Genomic DNA, 20,317 nt, shown 5'->3' on the forward strand with positions numbered 1-20,317 from the left:
TGTCACTGGAGTTCTGTGCTGTACTTAGTCACTCAGTCGTATTCGACTTTTTGCGACCCCATGGACCTTAGCCAGCCAGGCTCCTCTGTCCATGGGGCTTCTCCAGGCAAGAATATCGGAGTGGGTTGCCATGCCCTCCTCCAGGGGATCTTCCCAACCCAGGGATCGAACCCAGGTCTCCCCCATTACAGGTGGATTCTTTACTCTGAGCCACCAGGGAAGCCCACTGGAGAATCTACCTTAAACTCTGCAGTTTTCAAAACCATAGTCCCTTTCCCAGAGAACTTGACTCCTGGCCATCCATGCCCATTTGGGGATGGAACATGAGCTATGGGTTTTTTTTTTTTTTCTTTCCTACCTCAAATTCGGAGCTCCATCTGTGTATAAGAGCAGGGATATACTGGTTCCCCTGGCTCAGAGGGAGAATGGGATGAGACCACACTGCCATGCTCAGGGCAGGCCTGGCACAGGGGGTACATACAATGGTACACACACGTGGCGGGTACACATGGCAAGCATCCAAGGAAACAGCCAGCAGGACGAGGGAGCAGTGGAAGCCACCGGCCCACAGAAGGAAGCGGAACCTTTCCCACCACTTTCAAGTCTAGTAGCTTGACACCAGGGAGCAAGTAGCATCACATCCATGTTAATGAACACCCTGGCTGAGATCAAACCCTGGGGCTTCACGTGCACACCCTCTGCTTCCTGAAACAGAGAAGTCTAATCTGTACAATCTCTGATGAAGACGCCCTACAGCACCAGTCGTGCCACCAAAGATACTGTGTGGGCAGGATAAACTGCTGTCTATCTGCATCAACAACCACCCCGTGTAAAGGCAGCAATGGTAGTGAGGATGCCTTTAGAGGCTGCTCTTCCATCTGCTCTGGGGGTGCTACTGAACTGTTTAAGTCCTGGAGGGCGAAGGGCTTGTGTGGGTGGAGGTCATACCATGTACACTTAAGCACGTGGGGAACCACATGGGAGGGTCCACATAATTTTCTGTGGCTCCTTTTCAGCCTAAGGTGGGACTGTCATTTGAACCTCCTTCTTTCCCAGAGCATCCCTAACTAAAGTCACTACCCCCGAGCCTGGCACTCAGCACAGGCCAGGGAGGGCATGCCCTGGTTAATGCCCACCTTTCTCCCCCTCACTCCCGAATGTGCACCTCACTCTCTGTGGACACCTCGTGGTCATTCCTTTTCCATCTCTACATCCTGCTGGTTTCTTCCTGGACATTCCCCAAGTGGGGAAGCAGTTCAAAGAGGATTTGGGCATTCCAGCACATCCAATGGGCCTATCTGAGAACTTTTACATGTGCTGGTGACCCCGAGAAGCAGGTCACGGCAGCAAAAAATCCCATTAACTTTGAAATCGGTAAGAGAAAGATTTTGGCCTTTTGACTTTGCTTATTTGTGGAAAAACTAACAGCAAAAATATCAAAGTGCAGTGTAGTCAATCAAGTGAAGGAACTGATTATAGAATTATTTTTGAATATCAGAAAATGAAAATTACCTATGATCAACTTTTATGTTTCATACAGACCTCATTTGGGGGGAAATACCCACCAAATTCACAAATATCTGCAAGGTGCCTTTCTGTTAACATTGTTTGAAGACTATGCACCTTGGAGAGGTGAGTAGAGGACAGAAAACTCCCCCAAAGGGCTGCATAGCTCTGAGAGTCATTCTGGGCATGACAATAAATGCTGGGATTTATTTTATTTTTTTCTGTGTTGTATGGGGGTGAAAAGTGGTCCTGTTCATTTGGATACAAATCAAAGTGCATTATTAATATAGCAGTCATCCACATATTTTAGACAACATTATACTGGTAAAATTAGCAAGAAGAAGGGGACACGTGGAATTATTCTTCCTACAGGGCAGAAAGGGTTAAAATTTTCTGAGCATCTTATTAGTTATTGTCAATGTGACTGGGCCCAAGCACTCAGGGAGGGGACAGTGGGGAGAAAAGCAGCTGGCTGTGTCTTTCATAAAGCATGGTGAGGGAGGCAGTGTGTGAGTAAAAAATACAGTCCTCTAGGGAAAACGTGCTCAGTTATATTTCTAGGAAGCTAGTCACTCTGGAGCTCTGTGTGCAGGGAGCCAGTGAGGAAGGGAGCCAGTGAGGAAGGGAGGAGGCTACTGAAGAATGCTGCAAACTCTCCATCAGGAAGGAGCCTCCAGGCTTTCAGTGGGAGCCGGGGAGGGTCCAGCCCTCGGTACCTGTCCTTGCCCTGACAGGGGGCATCGTCCTCTCTCTCTTCCTCTGAATTGGGCTCCGTGACTGGCTGCTCCTCCTTCTCCTCCTCCTCCTCCTCAACCCTGAGACAAGGCCAGGAAAAGAGAAACGCACACAGACACAAGATGGAAAAGCGAGATAAGCATTACAGACAAACAGGAAGATGAAGCCAAAAAAAAAAAAAAACAAACAAACTTCCAGCTGGCTGAAATGAAAAGAGCACACTTAATCTGTTAGGAGAAAAGGAGACCGTTCTGAGATGGAGAAATTTAAGTGTGGGTCGGAGATGCAATCACCTGGCCCAAGCCAAATTTCTGTGTTGAGCTGGCTGGATGCAACTACCCTGCACACCCCCATCTGACTCCCCGCAACCACCCACCACATGGACTCAGAGCCGCCTCTGGCCTCGGGCCGGCCTCCCAGGCAGTTCTCCCCTTGCACGGGGAAGGTGCGGTAGCTGTCCTGTGGGCTGCCGGGCGCCGGCAGGGCGCAGTCCTCACGTCTCCACTGCGTTCCCTCCAGCACCAACCTCCACGTGGGCAGGTGGTTTCCGCATGTTACTCCCTCATTCGCAGTAAATGTGTCTGGGGGTGAGGGGCTGAGCCCCCCATTTCAAGGGTTAACACATGGCCCGGGTGGAATCCATCCAGGCCATCCCTGGGATTTCTCCTGGTTCCTTCAGGGATGAGAAGGTACAAGGACACTTTAAGCTGAGTGGAGGAGGGCTGCCTGTGACTGATGATGGTCCAAGAACAGCAGAGTTGGAGAGAGAGATGGGAAGGGGGGATGGGGAGAGAGAGAAGAAAGCAGTCCCCATGACAGTTTTAATACTTGGATCTAAAGTACTTCTGAAGCTTCACTAACAGAAGATAGTAACTTCTCATTTGCACTTAAGATAGTTTAACTTGAGTTTTGTTCCTGCAGCTACACAAGGACAGACTTTGATAACTGATTCATTTCCCTCCTTGGCCTCTAAATCCTGTCGACATGTGACTTCTGTCACCATCCACGTGGAACACCCTGAGGGCTTCTTAATCCCTTGTCAAAGGGATTGAAACAACTGGACTCCGATGACCTCCATCTTTGTTCACTTCAGCCCCACGTGCTGGACCTCACTGTCACACTGAGCTAGCCCACCTCGGAACACCTACATCCAAACGGCTACACCTGCACCCCCCTCTCCCCAACCACAAGCCCCTGGCCTCCAAATCTCCCATTTCTCTCCTCCCACCGTAACTCTTCTGCAACCTCAGTGTCCTCCTCTATTTCCTAGAGGAAGACTGTCCTCCACCAGTTCCTTCATGCCCTCAGTCCCCATGAACTGACCAGTCTCACTGCACCCATCATTTTGCCAAGATCTTTAACTCTTTTGCCCCACCGTTCTTTAGTCATGGTTTTTACTTTTCACTGAAATAAAAAATATACACAGACAAGCACCCAAATCACTAAGGTTTCACAAAATAGATGCATCCATGTAATCAGCCTTCCTTCAATGCTCCTGCTTAATTGCTTCCCTCCTCTACCTCAAATGGCACAGGTCAGCCTTGCCTGATTTTCTTCTCCATCTAAAGGAATCATACTGTATCCAGCTTCTTTTGTTCAACACTACACTTGTGAGAATCTTCTATACGGCTACATGTACTTGAAGACCATTCTTTGTCGTGGCTGTATACCATTCTCTCACATGAATACACTATAATTTAGTTAGCCATTCTACTGTTGATGTTAACCAGGTACTTTTCAGTTTGGGGTTATTTTGCATAGGGCTGTTATGGATATTGTCATAGATGATTTTTTAGTGTTTTTGGTCACAAGATATGCTTAAGCACGTCTTCATTAGAAACTGTCAAACAATTTTTTAAATGAATGAATGAATGTACATTGCTCTAAATAGTCTATAAGCATTCTGGTTGTCCCCACATCCTTGCCAAGATTTGATACTTTTGCCTATTTCATTTTGCCATCTAATCTGAGGGTGAGGTCTCATTGTAGCTTTAGTTTACTTTCCCTGATGACCAATGAATTTGGGCACATTATTATATTTTTAGTACCTATTTAGATACCCCTTTTTTGAAGCATCTAAGTACTCTGCCTTAAGAACCTGTAGGTTGTCTTTGCGTTCACTTTATGGTGTCTTTTAATAAATGTAAGTTCTTAATCTTAACGGGACCCCATTTATCATTTTTCACTTTGAACAGTTCCATTCAGTCACAAAGTTCGTGTCCGACTCTTTGTAACCCAATGGACTGCAGCATGCAAAGCTTCCCTGTTCCTCACCAACTCCTGGAACTTGCTCAAACTCATGTCCATCAAACTGGTGATGCCATCCAACCATCTCATCCTCTGTCACCCCTTTCTCCTCCCACCTTTAATCTTTGCCAGCATCAGGGTCTTTTCCAATGTGTCAGTTCTTCTCATCGGGTGGCCAAAGTATTGGAGTTTCAGCTTCAGCAACAGTCCTTCCAATGAATATTCAGGAATGATTTCCTTTAGGATTGACAGGTTTGATCTCCTTGCAGTCCAAGGGACTCTCAAGAGTGTTCTCCAACACCACAGTTCAAAGGCATCAATTCTCTGGCACTCAGCTCTCTTTATAGTCCAACTCTCACATCCATACATGACTGGGAAAACCACAGTTTTGACTAGATGGACCTTTGTTGGCAAAGTAATGTCTCTGCTTTTTAATATGCTGTCTAGGCTGGTCATAGCTTTTCTTCCAAGGAGCAAGCATCTTTTAATTTCATGGCTGCAATCACCATCTGCAGTCATTTTGGAGCCCAAGAAAAGAAAGTCTGTCACTGATTCCACTGTTTCCCCATCTATTTCCCATGAAGTGATGGGACCAGATGCCACGATCTTGGTTTTCTGAATGTTGAGCTTTAAGCCAACTTTTTCACTCTCTTTCACTTTCATCAAGAGGCTTTTTAGTTCCTCTTCACTTTCTGCCATAAGGGTGTTGTCATCTGCATATCTGAGATTATCGATCAACTTTTTCTTGTTTACTAAGAATTTTTGCCATATATGAGTGCTGAAGTCTATCAAATGCTTTCTTTCCATTCACCAAGATAATCATATGACTTTCCCCTTTTTCTCTGTAAATGCAATGAATTACATTGCTTTTTAAAATGTGAAATCAACCTTGCATACCAGGAATAAATCCCACTTTGTTATGTTATCCTTTTCTTAAAATATAAACATCTTGGTTCTATTTCTTAATTTTTTATTAAGAATTTTTTAACTGAAGTATCACTGATTACAAAATTATTAAGAAGTATATATATATATATATATATATCTTCTGGGAATAGGTTGATCAATAATTCCTCTTTCTTAAAATGTGCTGATCAGGTTATGCAAGTCTCATAAAGAGGTAGGGCAAAGAGGGTGACAGCTGGGAGGTTAAATAAAAAGAGATGGATCCAAGAAAGCTTAAAACAGACATGGCTGAACTTACTGACTGATTACATGTGGCAGGAAAGGAAGAGAGAAGCATTGATTCAACCCCATGGTTGTATGTCTCATATCTGGATTGAGGGGTATGTATCTCTGTCAGAAACTAGGCCAGTGAAATGGTGAAGACAGGATTTCTCCTGTAATGCCACAAGCCACAAGTGAGCACACCTCATCTGTCCTTCTGAGTCTTACAGCTCACCCTCACAAACCACAGTCCTTTTTTCTTGGTAGTCCTTTTCTGCTCTAACAGCAGCCAAGTTAAAAACCGTACCCTCAACCTTCAGCCAGAGGCCAGCTAGATGAGGAATTTGCAAATGTTATTACTTCTGGTCTGCCCAGAACCCACGAATCTCTACCCTGCCAACCAATGGGCCTCTCCTTTTAAACACAAAACATGGAGCACCTCCCTTCAAAATAACTTGATTTCATTTGCTCCTCCAGGTGCTGCAGTCATTTATAAGCAAAGTCTTCTGCAGCTAGAGAGGTTCAGAGTTAAGCTGCGTAGGCTGTATTATATACCAGCTCCATAACTTATCAGTTATGTGACCTTGGGCCCCCCTGTCCTCATCTGAATTTAGGATATCAATGGTACCTGCCTTCTAGAAGGACTGGGTTAACATGTAAAGCATTTTGAAAAGGAGTGGTATATAGTGAACTAATCATCATCATCATCACTGACTTTGAGGTCTTCTTAGGAAATCTCTACCATCCCCCACTAATGGATACTCAGAACTCAACTTGATTCACTATGGAAGAGTCCACAGTACTCTGCAAAGCATTCCCAACCACTGGCAGATAGCAACACCTTCCCCTTTATAATTTCCACCTGTGCAAACTGTGTATTTTTGATCCTTCTCTCTTGCATGTAGCTGTCATAAAGATGTATTGTTGTTCAGTTGCTTAGCCATGTCCAACTCTGCGACCCCATGGACTGGCCCATGCCAGGCTTCCCTGTCCTTCACCACCTCCCAGAGCTTGCCCAAACTCACTGAGTCAGTGATGCCATCCAACCATCTCATCCTCTGTTGTCCCCTTCTCCTCCTGTCTTCAATCTTTCCCAACATCAGGGTCTTTTCCAGGGAGTCAGCTTTTCACATCAGGTGGTCAAAATACTGGAGCTTCAGCTTCAGCAGCAGTCCTTCCAGTGAATATTCAAGGTTGATCTCCTTTAGGATTGACTGGCTTGATCTTGACAGCAATTCTGATCTACATCCCAAGATGTTTCCTCTTTGGGCTCAACATCTTCTGATCTTGCAATAAATCTCCCAGTGACTTGTGCATATTACAGCTTTACTATCATGAATGGCCGAGCAGGACCAAGGACAGGCAGCACAATGACTCCTTCAGGAAACCCACTTCCAAGAAGCCCCACGGTCAAAGTGCTGGTGGTGCCCAACAACTCAGAGCCATGGAGAAGGAAATGCCCTCTTGAAGGGCACCAGATTTTCCATGCTTGATTTTATTTAGTCTCATCCTGATGGAATTAGTCAAACAGAATGATATTTTATGCAGATGATACTTAAGACTGAAGAAACAGATCAGACAATTTTGCTTTTATTTGAATTTTCTCTTAAAATATGATTTAATTTTGTTTATACGGTACTAAGGCATTCTGGGTCTTTGGCCTCTGGCTTTCAAATACCTCTGGGGTATTTTGCTTGTTTGCTATTGGTGAGGAGTTACTCGAGGGCACAAGCTTGTTCAGCACCCATCAGGTGGTCCCCTTTTTACCATACACAGTTCCAGGCTGGAGTCCACCCTCTTCACATGAGAAAAGCAAGCGGCCCACGGAGTGGCCAATTCTGCGGGGCACAGTTTCCTTCAAAGCCAAAGCAGTTTCCCCCAATTTGGATCTCAGGCTGCTGGCATGTTCCTCAGACTTCAAAAAACAAGCAGAAAGGAAAATGGATGTTGCAGAGATGTTTTAAAAGTACAACAGACACATTTTAAACAGCATTAAAGCATATTCTAAGACCAAAGCAATCAGGAAGTGGACAAGCTAAAGCAACGCATTCAGAGTAGGCAACCCACTCCAGTATTCATGCCTGAAGAACTTCATGGACAGAGGAGCCCAGCAGGCTACAGTCCATGGGATCGAGAGAGTTGGACACGACTGAGTGACTAACACACGATTCATAACAAGGATATGAAAAAATATTTTAAAAAAACAATAAAAATACAACTATAAAAGTGAGCAAAATACATGATCATGGCCAATATATTTGTATGAAATGATATCTGAAACCCAGAGTTTAATATAAATCAATCAGAACTGCAATGAGGTAATATTTTTTATCTGCTTGGCAAAATTAAGAAGTCTGAAATAACACCAAGCAGTGAAGAGCATACAGATCTTCTGGCTCTCAGATACTGTTGATGAGAGTGTGCATTAGTATAACCACTCTGGCAAAGTAACTGGCACTATCTTGTCAAGGTAGACAATTCATATCATAAGTGTGATTCACATCACCTAGAAGCAGACTGCTATAGCCTAGGGCAGTGCTTCTGAACCGGGTAATTCTGTCCTCCGGGGGACATGCTTTGATGTTGGGAGACATTTAGGCTTATCCTGCATCCTATAAGGCACAAGGCAGCCCTACACAGCAAAGACATATTCAGTCCAAAATGTTAACAGTACCAAGCCTGAGAAACCCTGGGGAAGCCAAAGCGTGTGCAGAGGATGCGAGTCTGAGAATATTCTCAGCAGTGCTGTTTGTAACTGACAAAAATGTAAACAACACAAATGCTCCCCAATGGGAAAAACAGTAAATATATTCTGGTACATTCCAAGCAGAGGAAACGGGAGATTTCTGCATCACGTGACAATGTGGATGAACACTGAAAGCATAATGTGGACTGAGGAAAACAACTGCCAGGAGACCCTACAATATGATAACACTTTATAAAGTTCAAAAGGCAAAATTATATGACATACTATTGTTTTATACACAATATATATGCAATCTGATAATAGTAAAAACAGCAATAAGCCCATAAGGCAATGCTAAAGGCTATTTAAAAGTGCTGGTTACCCAGGTCCAGGGATTTGAAAGTTGGACGTTCATAGTGAGTTAAGGGTAATGCCCTGGGTTTCTGGCTAGACTGTAGTCTCATGGATATTCTTTATATTAATAAGTAAATCTTACATAAAATAAACTAGGAGAGGGCCACACGCAGACCAATGATGCCAATGTACCATGAACTAAGGATTATGATTAATTCAACTCTGAACAATTCAAATTTTTTAAACAGATTTTTTAGAGCTGTTTGATCTTCACAGCAAAATTAGGCAGAAGGTTCAGAGATTTCCCATGGTAAGTAACAGTTCAAACATTTTTTAAAAGTAAAGAAGTATGACTACGGGGCAAGAGTTATCTCTCCACTTACCCAATAATTATTTCTTGAACATTTATTATGTGCAAGATGCTGGGGTATAGTGGTTAATAGAAGTTCTCACCCTAAAGTTTACAGGTCTGTGGGGGAGAAAGACATCAATTGCACCAGGAAGTATTCAAATGAGAAAAACTTCTGCAGTGCTGTTGGCCAAGTAGGAAATGACCAGACGACAAGATGGGACTTTGCACACGACCCTCTCCTGCTCCAACATGTATACGCTAACCTTAGGGTGAAGTCCAACCTGCCTAGCAAATACCCCCATCATCTCATCAGCTTCATCTCCCACTCTTCTTTCATCAACTTCCTCACCCTAGTTCTAATCAGTTTATTGAGCTGTCCACCCAACTCCATGGGCATTTCAGCTGGGGGTCCTTGAAGCAGCCATTCTCTCTGCCTGGAGTTACTCCTCCTGCTCCGTTTCTCTAGCGGACCCAGTCCACAAGGACAGCCAGTCTGAGTACTCACTGCCTGTGGGAGATCTTTGGCCCTGCCAACCTCACATGGTGCTCAGCATGGAGACACTTGCTGTGGATGGTCAACAGACAGAGTGGCCAGAACTGGGAGGTGACTTGGAGATCTCCGCCTATTGCAGATAAGAAAGTTGAGGCCCAGAGAGGGTGAGATCACACAACCTGCCAGGAGACACTTGCTGTGGATGGTCAACAGACAAGAGTGGCCAGAACTGGGAGGTGACTTGGAGATCTCCCCCTATTGCAGATGAGAAAGTCGAGGTCCAGAGAGGGTGAGATCACACAACCTGCCAGGAGGAACTGCTGATGCCATGAACTCAAAGCAGAATCCAAATGGCTTTGGATGGCTCCTGCATCACTGCATGTTTCCACCTAAGCAATAGTGCCTTGGACGGGGCTTCTCGGTCCTCCTTGCACGGGGCTCAGACAAGACCATCTAGGACACAGCCACCAGAGTGAGGAATGGGAGACCTGCCCAGTGCCCCCGTCACCCTGGACCTGCCTGGTTGCTCTGAGGGGAAATCAGCGTCTTGACACAGGTGTGATCATTTGTGGCAACTCACTAGAAAGCTCTATATTAAGGTTTAGATAAGATGTAGACATTTTAAATGCCCCCATTTAGTTCTACAAAATACATATGACATAATTAGATGAAAGAGTATTTCATGGAAATGGTGTGTTACTGTGAATGTGATTATTGCCACTAATTTATAAAATTAACAATGATTAAAATGGTAAATTTCATGTTATATATTTATTTTTACCACAATAAAAAATTAAACTTTATATTTTAAAAACAAACAGAAAAAGAAACAGTGTGTTAAATTTATGTCAGACAAAGTGCCCCCTTGGGCTCCATCTGTATCCCTCAGCAAACACTTCAACTGGAGTTTGAACTTAACCTCCCAATGACTCACACTTTCTATTCACTTCAAGGCTGTTTCTAGGCTACCAAGGCCCCAAGAAGAGATTTAAATTTTTCCAATTAGTGATCTTAATCAGTTAAGACATATCTCTGACCAACTGGAGCAGTGATTTCATTCAAAAATAGAGGTTTGTTATCCACCAAAAAAGAAGACACTTCCCTCAAAAGATTTTTTGCCAGCCAAAAGGATGAAAAGGCATCTAAGCTCCGCTGTTGCTCTGATGTTTCCATAGTGAGAACCCAAAGTTAGACAGGAAAATATTTATTGTCCCTGTAACACTCAAAGTTTAGAAGAAGTATTAAACACAGGCCATGGATACTGAATATACCTAGTAACTGGCCAACCAACCAGAACCTTAATGCATAAGCCATTATTTTGCTATTTTGCTTTAGAATAAATTACTAATGCATAAGCCATTATTTTGCTATTTTGCTTTAAAATAAAATACTAATGGATCAAGCACATTATTTTTGCTGAAAACATGGAGAAGTTGAATATAATAGAATTCCAGCACAGCATAAATATCAGTAGAAAAAACACAATTAGTAGCCTAGTTGCAGGCTTATTTAGGAGGAAAACGAATCAATCCAGTGAAAACTACAGACTGTGGGGTGCCCCAATACTTTCTTTTGTGGGTACTTTGATTTCATGTTTTAGAAAAAACTTTATTGCAAGCCAGAGATACTATCTAATTGCCTTAAATGTCTCTTAGAGGCCTGAGAGAGCAGAACAGAAACTAGGATGAAGGTAGACTGGAATTCTCTGTGACCTTTTAGAAACAGCAAGGATGCCAAGCACAGGCTTGGCAGAGTGTTTCAGAGGTTTCAGAGTGATCATTTCTTTGTGGTTGGAAATAAATGCCTCTTCCCTTTAAGGACTGGAAGAAGCATGAATCTTTCCTTCTTTCAGATTCTTTTCATGTATTCAGGTGTAAAGGTGTCTACCAGCTCTGACCCTTTGTCCATCACAGTGAGACTTCATTCCACCTCTAGGAGAATCAGTGACGCCCTGACACAGACCAGCCTGGACCACAGCGATGGCCCAAGTCCATTCTCATCAGGCTCGGAAAGCTCAACATTAATCGCCTTAGAAATCAGTGTTTTCTCAATGTGAATATGATGTTCCTGTGACCACTGTCAGCTCACTGAGCACGTGTGTGAGATAAAAATGACATTAGGCCAGGTCTCCCTTTATTTGGATCTCTCCTTCTCAGTTTCCAGAGTTCATTCCCAAGAAGCTCCTTGCAAAATGCTTCCCCAACATCATCTCTGCCCACTCCACACTCCTTTTTTTTTTTTTTTTGCCATGCCAGATCTGCCCTCCTCAGCCTACATTTTCAGGATTTTATATTTCCCTGCTCATTCAAAAGACTTACTACCAGGCTCCCTCCATAGACTCCTGTCAGAGATACACTCATTCCTCCTTCCACGACAGGATTTAATCAGCTCAGCTTAGTAATCATTAGAAAGCCCCTGCTCCATATCCCAAGGGATCCTGGAATTGTCAGGGATTTAAAAAGAGAAACGCTTGCTCTACAGAATGGCCCCTCCCACCCCCATACCTGTGTGAATGGCCAACAAAATCAGCTCTACCAGAAAGCGCTGTGAACAGTTAGGACATGGATAGGAACGTGTATACTATAGGAAATGGGGCACTTGCACAGATCAAGGGCAAGCCAGCTTGACACCAAAAGAAGAAAAATCTCAAAGCAAGTCAAAGACTTAACTAGAAACAAGAATCTTTCCTTTTCTTTGAGGTATGTTCACCATTCCCATAGCAAAGGGCTTGCCTGTTCCTGCAACACCACACCAAGTAAGGCTACTCTGGCTTGAGAAGCATTCTCATTTGAAGACGACCAAGGTCAAGGTTCACTGACTCGGGAAGTAAGTCACCTTCTCAGTTTCAGACTTCCAGGAGATGACAACTCCACACTTTATCCTTTCACTTCTCTACTCATGTGGTTTGCTTTCCCTGGGTTACAGGGGGTGGGGGAGAGGGTCAAGGCCCAGGCTTCACCCCTCACCTGCATGTGTGTGAGTTTCAGTTCATGCCTATCCAACTGCCTACAGGAAGTTCTACTTGTGACCCAGACTTCTCAAACTGAAAATGCCCACAGCTTACTCGGTGGCCTCGAGCCATCCCATGACCCTAAGTTACTGGTTGTCTGGGGATCACCCCAAACTCTTTCTTCTTCCCCACCATACAATCCACCCACCTTCCCACAAATGATATCCATCCTATACCTCATCCCCTTCTCCCTGTCCGGCCCCTCCACCTCTCTCCAGATTGAGGCCCAGGCCCCCCAGTTCCCCGTTTGCTGTCGGCTCTCCTCCCATGCGGTCTCTGTGCTGTTCCCAGAGGGGTCTGGCTGAAACACTACCTCGATCTCACTTCTTCACTTAAAATTCAACAGTAGCTCTGTTCGTTTTCACAGTTTTGCTGTTGTCTTCAGAATCTAGAAATCAGAATCTAGAAAAACCCCCAAATTTAATGCAGCAAAGTCCAAACCCCCAAAGAAATATGCAATTTGGTCACAGCGAACCTTCTAAGAAACCGGAAGTGCTGTCACAGAAATCAGAAGGAAGCTTTGCAAAGCAACCACCCCCTCGTACCTTTTGCTTTTGTCCTTTCTTGGTGCAGGTTCTCTCAGTTCCAAGTTCATGGCCCTTTGCCTCCCACCCAGCCATGTTCCCTCCTTTGCTGAACATACTTTGCCATTCAATACTCAAGAGACCACAAAGGGCTTCCTGGAGATTGAATGGTAACTTGGAATCACTGGCTATATTCTAATCACACCTACCTGTGGAGGTCACATCCCTTGCTGGTGAATCTCATTAGTGAATCATTACCATCAGATAAACCTACCCAAGTAGCTACTTGCTGCTCGTGGTACCAGTGGTTGTTAATCTAGTTGTGAAATCCTCTAGCATGTTCAAGCCAGTTCACAGAATCTTCTCATCCATTCCTACCCATACTTATTTAACAATTACCTTCTTTAATAGAACAATATCCGGGAAAGCTCCAGGGCATGTAGTGACTGGAATAACACTGGGCTAATCACACATTTGCACTGCCTCTCTTGACTCACCTGCCACTCTATTAAGGAGGGATCATCACCTTGAGTTTACCGTGGAGGAGACTGAGGCCAAGCCTGGGGAGGAAGCGGGAACTGTAGCCGAGAAGGTCATGTCTATGCCCTCAATAACCTCAATAGTGGCTACTCCTATACTGCACTTGGCCAAACGCTCCCCAGAAGCCAGGACTCAGGTCATCCAAGTGATAAATTTTGTAGGTTAACACCAATTATGCAACACCTACTGTAACAGAGAACAAACCCAACTATGTATAGAATTAGTCCTTTAGCACTAACCTTTGTGCTCAGTTGCCTGTGCTTAAGCATGCAGGCTCCACACCTTTTATAAAAGATGTTGTCTATCGCCTGAAATATACAGGGTGGTCCATTCACAAAGCTTTGCCTCCCAGGCTTGGGAGGTTATATGTTAAAGGTATAACAATTTCCATCCACATGGACATAAAAAGTTGCAGAACAGAGAATAACATTTGTGTTGTTGGAGGTTTCCAGCAACATCATGACCAGACCTAGGTGGACAGCTGTAAGAATAAAGGATTATCACATCTCCTGCAACAACCAGCCTTCTTGTCATACCCTCTCCCCTTTTAGTAGAAAAGCAGCCTGAACTCTAACTCAGGTAAGAAGACTCTTCAAGACACCAGTCCACCATCTTCTCTGTCTGCTGGCCTTCCCAATAAAGTCACTATTCCTTACCCCAATACCCTGTCTCTCAATTTATTGGGCTATTGTGGCAAGCTTGGACTCTGTAACACTGCTGGTTATGTAATAGGTTTTCCTGCTTGCGAATTGATTGTTCATTGCCAACTACTTCAAAGAAAGCCAGAACTATTGCTGCTGCAGACCCTGCAGCTAACATGGGAATGGAATCTATAAGCCCTGGCAGTGAAACCCCGTGCACAAGGCACGGGACTGACTGGAGACCACAGCGCTGCCTTGGAACTCGGCATCCAAACATGCCTCCTCCCTGTCAAAACGCAGGAAGGTCGCTTCACCACCCTGCACCACTTCATAGTTAGGCTCTCCCATCTGTCCACTGGTTCCTGTGACTGGTGGAAAGGTGTCCACACTCTTTTCTACTCCCACAGGAAAATAGAAAGCCACACCCTGTCTGAATACCTCCCTCCAGCCCCAACCCTGGAGTCTCAGCCTCAAGGCTTGGCTCCCTTCTTCCCACCACCCACTGGGCCACTAAATGGTGTACATCAAGTATGATCCCCCCAAACGTGAGGACAGCTAAGCCTCCAATAATTGACAGTTAACGGTGGCTTCCTGTTAACCATGAACTTTTGCTCTCTATACCTTCCTTCCTGCTCCCCTCACCAAGATTATCACTCGCTAGCTATGATTAACTGAGAAGGCTGTTCCGGTGTTGGCAGATATTATTCTGAACACTTTCAGAACTCCTCATTAGGAACTGTCTCCAGTGCCAATTTATGAGAAAAACAAGCAAACCACTATGATTATCTCAGGATCAGACTCTAACAGTGACTATAAGCAACACAGCTTAGTAGCATGACCAAGTTCCAGGGAACATTTGTTCTGAAAGATTTTTTGCTTTCTCTAATTAATCCTCAAAAGAGAAAAAAGCTTGTCACCACAGAACACATTCTATAGGTTCAGAGACTGGTTTCAGGGACGCAGATTGAGTGCAGGCTCTGGACTACTAAAATCTGGTTTAGGTTCAAACTCAGCTATGCCACTTACCACCTGTGAGATCTGGGGCAAGTTCTTTAGCCACTCTGTGCTTCAGTTTCCTCATCTGTAAAATGGGGAAGGTACTACCACCTTCATGGAATTTACAACAGACGGCAGGTTGAAAATGACTGCCTCTCAACACCACTGGAACTGATCCCAGTCTTCCTCCCCAAGCAGCCTGACTTTCCTGGAGTTATCACCGCACGCCCCCTCCCTACTGGCTCTGTATGTCCCCTCGCCTGACACATCTCTGCTTTCTCCAACCCCCTCAATAATCCAGTGACAACTCATGAGCGGCCATCGGCAAACGGCCTCCACATCTTCATGGAATATTCCTAGCTATGACCCTGGACCAGAGGACGCTGTTTCCTAACAGTCCTCTCATAGGCCATGATGGGATCTTCTGTCTTAGCCATATACTCCTCTCTGTCATCTCTGCCATTCCCCAACTTCCCTCAAGAAACCCAGCCCATTAGAACGGGAGTGGGCAAGCCTGTGAGTCAAATGTGGCCCACCACTGGTTTGGTACAGTCTGTCAGAATGATTTTCACTTTTTTTAATGGTTGGGGGAAGAAAATCTAACTATTTTATAACATGTAAAACTCAAATCTCAGTGTCCATAAATAAAGCCTCACTGGAAGGCAGCCATGCTCACTTGCTTACCTGCTGTCTTTGAGAATTTAATTGAGTAGTTGCAACAAAGACTGTCTGGCCTGCAAAACTTAACATATTTATTATCTGGCCCTTGACAGAGAATTTTTCCAACACTTGGCTTTGAGGCACATGGGAGTCGTCTGCACCAAGCTGCTGCCAGCATCCACTGCCCGCCAGGTCACTCGTCCATGTGTGTTCAAATACGCATGCGACTGAAAGCTGGAAGGCGCAGCTGCGAACAGCAGTGACTAAATGAAGCTCAACATTACCTCCACGGGTTGGAATGTTGTGTGGAAGTCAACAGGATGAAATTTCAAGTTTACATGTGAAGTCCCAGGCCGTGTTCAGTGTCAGAAAGGTGGTCGTACAGAACAGGAAGGGGACCTCACGCATGCTGACAGCGGTGAGAGCCGGGATGGGTAAATGGGGAGACTTTGCAGGGGAATTTTATCCATACAGTGAAATTCTAAGCAATAATAAAGCCACCACATTATGGAGCACATTTAGTCCAGGGGACTTTCCTAAGGAGCTGAGAAGTTCAAGGACAAAAATGGAGTGCCTCCGGGAGGAGAATGTCTGAGGCCGAGGGCCTAGAACAGGCTTCTGCTGTGGGCTAGACGACCTTGAAGACTTTTTAGTCCTAACATTAACTACAATTACAATTTAAATCAGAGACACTGGTTCTTTCGATGATTAGATGTTAAAAATAATCTTGGTTAAAAAAGAAAAAATGAAAGCACCAACATTTTTTTTTCTTCCCAATCAAATCTGTAAATTTAATTGGAAAGGTGAAACTATGGCACACATGATCACAAAAAGTACTTTTAGATGGCAGATGAACAATAAACACATACCTTATTTGGTGAGTGCTCACTGTGGAGTTCTATTTCTTCAGAAACCAAAGCAATGTGAGTTTCAAGCCTTATTAGGCCTTAGTAAAACCCATAGCCTAGCAGGCCTAGGTCTATAAGAAGACTCTGGGATTCTCTCCTGTTCGACTCTGAGTTTTCATATGAACCTGAATAAAAATACCCCTGCATGGTATATAAATCAAATTCCTTGTCTAAAAAAGTCCAGAAGTACAAATCCCACTCAATGATTATGTTAAGGAGTGGTAGGTGGGAAGTGATTCTATATGACTGGGACATTGAGAGGCAAAGGCCAAAGACTTTGATTTAACCTGAGGCTCATCTCCCTGGTTCTAAGATTCGTCCCAAGGCACCAAGCCCCCAACTGCTTTCTCATTTGTAATGTGAGGATAATGATGCTTGTCCCGGCTGGACCTTAGAGAGGATCAACAGGAGAATTTGATTCAAGCTACATAAAAGAAGCATCTGAGTACAGAGTGCCAGATATGAACATATTTGAGGACAACATGAATCTCTAATCTGTAGCATAGTTCTGTCTTCTTTTCAAGAGTATTGGCATTATTTGGGGCACAGAGTTAGGCAATTCGGTCTACAGTTCTTCATGTGTGATACCTGCAGGCATGTTGCTACAAGTTAGCAGTAAGCAGGGCCAGAATGATCACACAGGTGAACAGTAGTCTAGGTCAGGTGTGGGTCTGTGTCTTTCAAGGTCTACGGGCAATCGAGCACAACGAACTTCTAGATTCTAAGGTGACGTGTGAGGCACGGATGCTGAGCAGGTGACTAAGCTACGCATATGCAGGGACTGTTTCCCGATTTGCTTCTCGTCACCCTCTCCCTCTCTCCCGCTCCCATCTCTGCCAAAATCATGCTGTGATTTTGTGGCCACGGGGCAAAATCCCTCCAACAGACTTCAAGGATGAAGCCACTTCATCATCATCTATCTTAAAACCATGATCTTTCTTTATAAGCTGGAAAGTGGATTTTTCTTAAGCGAATGCTATGAAGCTTACATTAATCATTTCATTAAAAGGAAACATCAATCCTATTTGAAAACACTGAGGTGGGAGCACTCAGAAAGTGTCCTATTCCAGATCCCACCAAGGCCAGAGCCTCAGAACTGTGGACTGTGCCCAAGTGGTCCACCCCCACCGTCATTGCCTTTGCCAATGTTTCACAAGACATGGTCACCTGAGTCACAATGCAGGGATCTTTAAAAGTGTAACAACCTGGGGCAGACTCATATTGCTGTAGGCCAAAACCAATACAATATTGTAAAGTAATTAACCTCCAACTAAAATAAATAAATTTATATTTAAAAAGTGTAACAACAAGAAAGATAACAGGAATAAATGTGACACAAGGCAGAGAGAGCACACATATACCAAGCGCCCCCACCGAGGCCTCAGAACGCCCACCTTCAGCAGCTTTGGTGATCATAAGTAGATTTTTCAGTCCACTTTGCCCAACTCTCTCCATGCTCATTTTTCTAGCTGGTAGAAACAGCACTACAGGGAGTCTCAGGACCCTGTGAGAACTGCCTGAGTTTCTCAAAGATCTTAGATCACAGCATGCACTTTCACGGTAAATGTTCTCGATTCTCATTCCGCTCAGAGGTTTCAATTTTCTTTTCGCTGAAAGAGAGCTTGCTGCACACTGACTCTTAGAGACAGAAAAACCTGTAGGCTATGTGGGGGAGAAGGGTGTCAACATGGACCATGCCTTGCACATCACTCTCAGATCGATGCCCTCCTTCTCCTTCTGCAATAGGAGGCACCCAGTGGTGTGGGCTGGCTCATGTTCCAGGATCCCATGGGTACCAGACTGCTCCAGTCACTTCTTAGTAGAGGTGGGTATGGGAGTTCCCTTAGGGATGGAGAGGAAGGGACATATCTGAATCATTGTCTTAAGGTCATCCCGCCTATTCTGAGTTCAGTTCTTCACCATGCAGCTTCCTGAACTACATGTGGCTCCCAGGTAGAGCCCCACAATGGGAGAAAATTCTCCAGCCAAATGATGCAAGCAAGGTTTCCACCGGCAGCAGAAGAGGGGTGCTGGCAGTCGGTGTATCAGTCAGCCCCGGTGCAGCTGTCTGGCACAGACCGGTCCAGGGAGCCCCACCATCCTAGTGAACTGAGGGCTTCCATTTGGGAAGATATAACTGGACTCAGTCCCCAGAGCCACACAGCCATCCTTCAGCTACACCTCTGTTTTAGGGAACCACTTCTAAGCTCCTAGAGATCTTGTCAAACCTTATCTTTTGGACTTACATAATTTCTCATGGGATTGCCAATCTTTCTGTTTCTTTTTATGGTCTTTCTTCATTCTTACTTTCTCTCAGCCCTGATAGGAGTTCACAGAAATGGAGATCATACCTTTTCCATTGATATGTTTTCATGGTTGCAAATAGTCCTGGCCTATAGAACACACTTCAGAAAAATGTATGCTATATGATGGAATAAATGACAGCATTAGTATTTACTGAAATTATGTGAACGTACGTATTTGTTCTACTTAACCTCAACTATGTATTGTCATGAGTACCTCAGACTCTAACCATCTCACATTGGTGTGGTGGCATAGCATTTATTTCTAGACCAAAGTTGTGTGTTTTGGATTCTTTTCTAGTTGATAAAGCATAGCTTTCTACACAGATATTAACTGAGATGCTAACAATATGAACAATATAAAAACACAAGGGGGTGAAGATGAGTTCAGGGAGTTGGATCAAGTCTGCGTGTGTCACCAGGGCCACCTTGCCTTTGGAAGTTTTGGGGTAACTGGGGGTGATGGCTTAAATGTAGAGAAGAGGCAGGGGACAGGAAAGGCTGGGATGGTCCAGGACACCTGTGGGGTTGGGCCTCCTTTCCCCTTTTAGGGGTCCTTGTGCCCTTCTCCAAGGCTGGGTTAATGCTTACTTTTCCCGGAGATCTCGCACTTGACTGGGCTTGAAGTCAGGAGCCGACAGGGGGCAGGGGCTGGATGGGGGCGACAGGGGGCTCTTGATGTTCTGCACCGAGTGCCTGCGGCTCCGCCTGCGGTCCAGGCCCCGGGACTCATTGCCGGTGCCTCCAGAGCACACGCTGGCCCGCCTGCGGTCACGGCACCCGCTGGGGGGTGGCTCTGCTGTCTCATCCCCATCCTCCAGCCGGAGCGCCACCTGGAAAAGCAGAGAGTGCACAGAGCAAGGTCAGCCTTTCACAGTCCCACCCCAAAGGGCACCGAACTCTGTCCTTTCCCATCCTGTGGCGTGGGCTTCTCATTGAAGTCATCACAACACGCGCATCCCAAAGCGTAGCCTCCAAACCAGAAGATGCTCGCCCCTGGGTATCTTCCCAGATGGATCCGAGAAGGTCAACTGATTTCACGAGAAGATCTGAGAACTATTTTGTAATTAGATGGGCTCTTCACCCCAGGACTGCCCATTAGAGGCCATCTCGCCTTCTTGTGTCCACCCCGCCTTGACTTGGGTGTTCTCTGGTCCAGGAGGCGGAGTGTCTCCTGAAACCCTGCCGCAGGAAG

At 45.0% G+C, this 20,317-nt stretch overlaps 1 protein-coding gene across 9 annotated transcripts in view; it reads right to left on the reverse strand.

The window, feature by feature from the left end:
* FHOD3 (formin homology 2 domain containing 3) overlaps positions 1-20,317 on the reverse strand; it is a 528,593-nt gene that overhangs the window by 138,887 nt on the left and 369,389 nt on the right. For 5 of the 9 annotated variants that reach the window (XM_042239380.2, XM_027960707.3, XM_042239379.2 and 2 more), the window contains exon 10: positions 19,714-19,955. In XM_042239380.2, coding sequence (XP_042095314.1) covers positions 19,714-19,955 — 242 coding nt within the window. Of the gene's footprint in view, positions 1-2,222; positions 2,322-19,713; positions 19,956-20,317 lie in introns of all 9 variants that reach the window. The other 4 variants (XM_042239373.2, XM_042239375.2, XM_042239374.2 and 1 more) reach the window with 1 other exon arrangement.

This window comes from Ovis aries, chromosome 23 (genome assembly GCF_016772045.2).
Source record: "Ovis aries strain OAR_USU_Benz2616 breed Rambouillet chromosome 23, ARS-UI_Ramb_v3.0, whole genome shotgun sequence".
NCBI lineage: Eukaryota > Metazoa > Chordata > Mammalia > Artiodactyla > Bovidae > Ovis > Ovis aries.